The sequence below is a fragment of the Cryptomeria japonica genome, chromosome 9 (genome assembly GCF_030272615.1).
Source record: "Cryptomeria japonica chromosome 9, Sugi_1.0, whole genome shotgun sequence".
NCBI classification, from domain to species: Eukaryota; Viridiplantae; Streptophyta; class Pinopsida; order Cupressales; family Cupressaceae; genus Cryptomeria; species Cryptomeria japonica.
Genome location: NC_081413.1, coordinates 651,055,799 through 651,059,470, shown reverse-complemented (window position 1 = coordinate 651,059,470; position 3,672 = coordinate 651,055,799). Strand labels below are relative to the sequence as shown.

Below are 3,672 nucleotides of genomic sequence, written 5' to 3'. Positions count from 1 at the left end.
CTCAACACCAGGCAATCAACATGATAAACATGGAACTCCTAAAAATCATCCAAACCAGAAACATGACTTGGAAAACAGCCTTCCATTTTGTGCTGTTTGATATCAAAAATAATATGGAGAATTACGACATATACAATGCTAGAGTATAATAAAAAAATTCTTCCAAATCAATCCCATTATCATCGACATGTCCTCATTCTTCTGGTAACAGCTCAGTTTATTAAAGGAAACAAACGAAGGCAGGGTGCCATGATATTACCATCCTGGACACAGCATATTTTTTGTTTAAAAATGTTGATACAACCTAAGTCTGGGGCTTGGCATAAAGAATTGCGATCTTATGGCAACAACTTACAGTGTCTTGTGCAGTTTCACAGAAATGCAACTGATGCAGCAGAAGTTGGCTGTTTTTATTCCAATCTCAGGTAATCAAGACAGTTACCAGCGACAATACAATTTTCCCTCCAAGAAAGGCAGGTAATTTTTGCAAGAATGTGCCCAAGGATGATCTTGCCCCTATGATAGACAAGAAGAACATATACACTGTGATTCTGGTAAAATACACAAACCATCCTTTGAGAAGCTTCTGAAGGAGGCAAAGAAGAAAGGTAGCTAGGCATTTAATGCCTTGTCTCCAACTTCCAGTACGTGCATGAAGTCATACACAATTTTATGCATGGTGAAATATCCATTCCTTTAGTAATCACCAGTTACCTATGCATTTTTACTTTTTTTATATTGAATCACCTATGCATAGTTAACTTCATTAAGAATTTATTGAAAATTTGGAACTTTTCTTTCTATTGAATCACCTATGATATTCTAAAACAATCAAAATTGAGTTCATTGAATCTACTGGACTGAAACACTTAAGTAGCATTTAACACTTACAATCAAATAGAAACTAGAATTCTACTCGTCCATAACTTTGATTCTGACAAGCCATATATTGTAGAACCAAATCTTGACGAGCTGTTTATTTTCAATGAGCTTTTCAATAGCATGTAATATTGAAGAAAAATATAACCTTTGTATTGATTTTCTTCCATTTATTGTAGTGCACTCAATATATAAAGGTGAGATAAGGAAAGAAACAGTATCAAATAAAACTATTATATTCAATTCTCTAGCACATAACAAAGTTGGTGGCCCATGTGACGCAGGGATTGCAAAAAGATCAAAAAGATAGCATTACAACATTTCATAAATGCTGCAAGAATAAAAATTAAATAAAAATTAAATAAAAATAGGATACCTTGAACAGGTCTCATTGATTTTTAATCCGCATGCATATCTTGAGAACATATTTTAAAGTTCTGGATCTTCCTAAAGAACTAATAATAATGCAAAATTGAAGTGCATGCAATTTACACAAAGCTGCCTAGACAATTATTTCAGTTTCTTTCCCAAGCTGGGGTTTGAGGGCAAATTCCTCCTCTTCTTTAGGAGTGTGAATGGTAACCAAGTCAGGCAGTGGCGTCATGGGACCCTGTTTTCCCTTGGGATCCCAGTCCAACATTATTTTCACTTTAATTCCAAGGACACCCTGCAAAAAAGCCCATAAAATTTTTTAACTCATTTTTCTTGCAGCAAACTAGCTTTCAAAGTATATATCATTAACTACATAAACTTCACAAATTACATCCAGTTCCAACTAACATTTTCAACTGCCTTCATTGGAAGAATTAATTTTTTGTATTAAAACTAGAAGTTTACTATATATGCAGCTGTAATTAGGGATTGATGTATGAAAAAATCCAATCAGGAATTAGTGTCCGATTCATGATGTTCTACACAAGGTATCTGTACATACACATTAACTTTCAGATGTAAATTTCAGATCACTTATTTTCTAGAACAGATTTGCACCTGTGCCCAACAAGCAAGGGCTGTATAACATTAAAAGCCACTCTTACCTGACGCAAAAGAACATGTCGCACTGCCTTGTCAATGTATTCATTGACTGGTTGGCCGGAAGATATCATATATCCATCCTTAAACTTCATTGATTTAGCACGCTGTGCCCTGAGTTTGCCGCTTACTATAACCTAAAAAGTATTTCCCAATAATTTAAAGCCTGTGTCAGCATACACTTTCTAGATAATAGAGAATATCAGAGGTTGATTTGTTTTTATAGGCAAGAATGTACCTCACAACCCTTCGCACCACTTTCCATGATGAACCTAAGCACACCATAACAAGCCCTACAGAAATAGCAATCTTACAGTTAGAATAAAATGGAATCTATACCATCTTGGAAAATGAATCATAACACGTAGGAAAGGGAACAATTTGCATAGGATTATAGAGAGCACACAGTTTCTACCTTCTGACAGCAAGCCCTCCAAGCAACTTGTATCGCAAAGACTCGGCTTGTGCAATTGCACACAAGCCCCTGTTGTTCACCTTTTCCGCATAGAGCTCAACAGTGTTCTCCGGGAAATTGAACCTTTTTTGCACTACAGAAGTTAACTCCCTAATCCTCCGCCCCTTTTCACCTGAGGCATTTCAGATTTATGCTTTTCAAATTGCAATTAAACAAAACTACGAAAAAATTTGGTTCGCGTCGGTTTTTGAAAAAAGCCTCTTACCAAGAACATTCTGTGTACGAGTGGCACGAATGATGATCTCTGTTCGCATAGGAGTCACACGGACCTCCACACCTGAATATCCATCCTCTGCAAGCTCACGTGTGAGAACCTCGTTCAGCTCAGCGAAAAACACTCCATCAGCAACAAACTGCAAGCAAATTTTGAAAATACAATTCAGTGCCAGAAACCAGAGTTTCCTCAAAACCCTAACCCATTTCGTCGCACCACGGCTAATCGTTTGGAGTGGAGCAAGCGCTTTAAATTTGATCTTCATTGTAACAGCAGACTTCTGATATTTTACTGAAATTGCATTTACAAATTGCCTTGACAAGAATATAGAGAAGATTTGTTTGAAGATCGTGATACATACAAATAATTTTAAATATTAAAAACAAGCTCTTGAACGTTAGCTGTGGAAAACATTTCCTATTCAAATCACCTACCTACAAAATAAGGATCTCACTTCTCAGATTAATACCGACAAATAGTTCCAGCAAATGCATTGCAATAGATCTGAGCCCAGATTCATAAAACTTAAAATTTTATAAAAAAGGCTAATCCAAAACCCTAGAACCTACATGATCATATCACAATCCCTCATAAAAACTTGATGATGTGAAGCACCATTTGAAGCGCAGCAAGGATTTAACTTCTCAGTAGATGTTATATATGCAACCATGGTGAATCAATTCACAGGGGTGGCAATAAAAGCATACCTTTCTCTTTTTGCTCATCTGAGTCGCCATGGCTTACCAACAAATCGGAACCTTAGCCTCACGCACCTGCTGCACTGAGATAAAATTTTAAGCGTCCGCACCACTCTAAGGGTAAGAACTCAAAGAATAAGAATAAAACCCTAAAAGAAAGCCCGATAAGAGTAAGAACAAAACCCTAAAGGTAAGCCCTATATTTTATTATGTTATGTTTCAGCTGTTGTAATTTTTTCTGCTGCTGTTTTTAATTAAGTAATATGTAAATTCTTTTTTGTTTAATTTAATTAAAAAATAAATTGTATTTAGAAATGAAGGCTTGTTAAACTTTTATATAACAAAGAGCAACCTTAGTTTTAGTTTTTCCATAT

At 35.7% G+C, this 3,672-nt stretch overlaps 1 protein-coding gene across 1 annotated transcript; it reads right to left on the bottom strand.

Moving 5' to 3' along the window:
- Nucleotides 1-1,099: 1,099 nt before the first annotated feature.
- LOC131045735 (small ribosomal subunit protein uS3x) lies at nucleotides 1,100-3,471 on the bottom strand. Its single transcript, XM_057979326.2, has 6 exons — nucleotides 3,308-3,471; nucleotides 2,592-2,739; nucleotides 2,327-2,498; nucleotides 2,150-2,204; nucleotides 1,917-2,048; nucleotides 1,100-1,546 (listed from the first exon to the last, which is right to left on the bottom strand). Exons 1-6 carry the CDS (start codon nucleotides 3,335-3,337, stop codon nucleotides 1,382-1,384), a joined length of 702 nt encoding a protein of 233 aa, XP_057835309.1. The 5' UTR covers nucleotides 3,338-3,471; the 3' UTR covers nucleotides 1,100-1,381.
- Nucleotides 3,472-3,672: the final 201 nt, after the last annotated feature.

Bases quoted from the DNA above. Each gene is read 5' to 3' on its own strand.
- LOC131045735 (XM_057979326.2), bottom strand. From the start codon at position 3,337: ATGGCGACTCAGATGAGCAAAAAGAGAAAG. The intron at 2,205-2,326 runs GTAGAAACTGTG...CTATTTCTGTAG, and splicing joins GGAGGGCTTGCTGTCAGAAG to GGCTTGTTATGGTGTGCTTA. The intron at 2,049-2,149 runs GTACATTCTTGC...AATACTTTTTAG, and splicing joins GTGGTGCGAAGGGTTGTGAG to GTTATAGTAAGCGGCAAACT.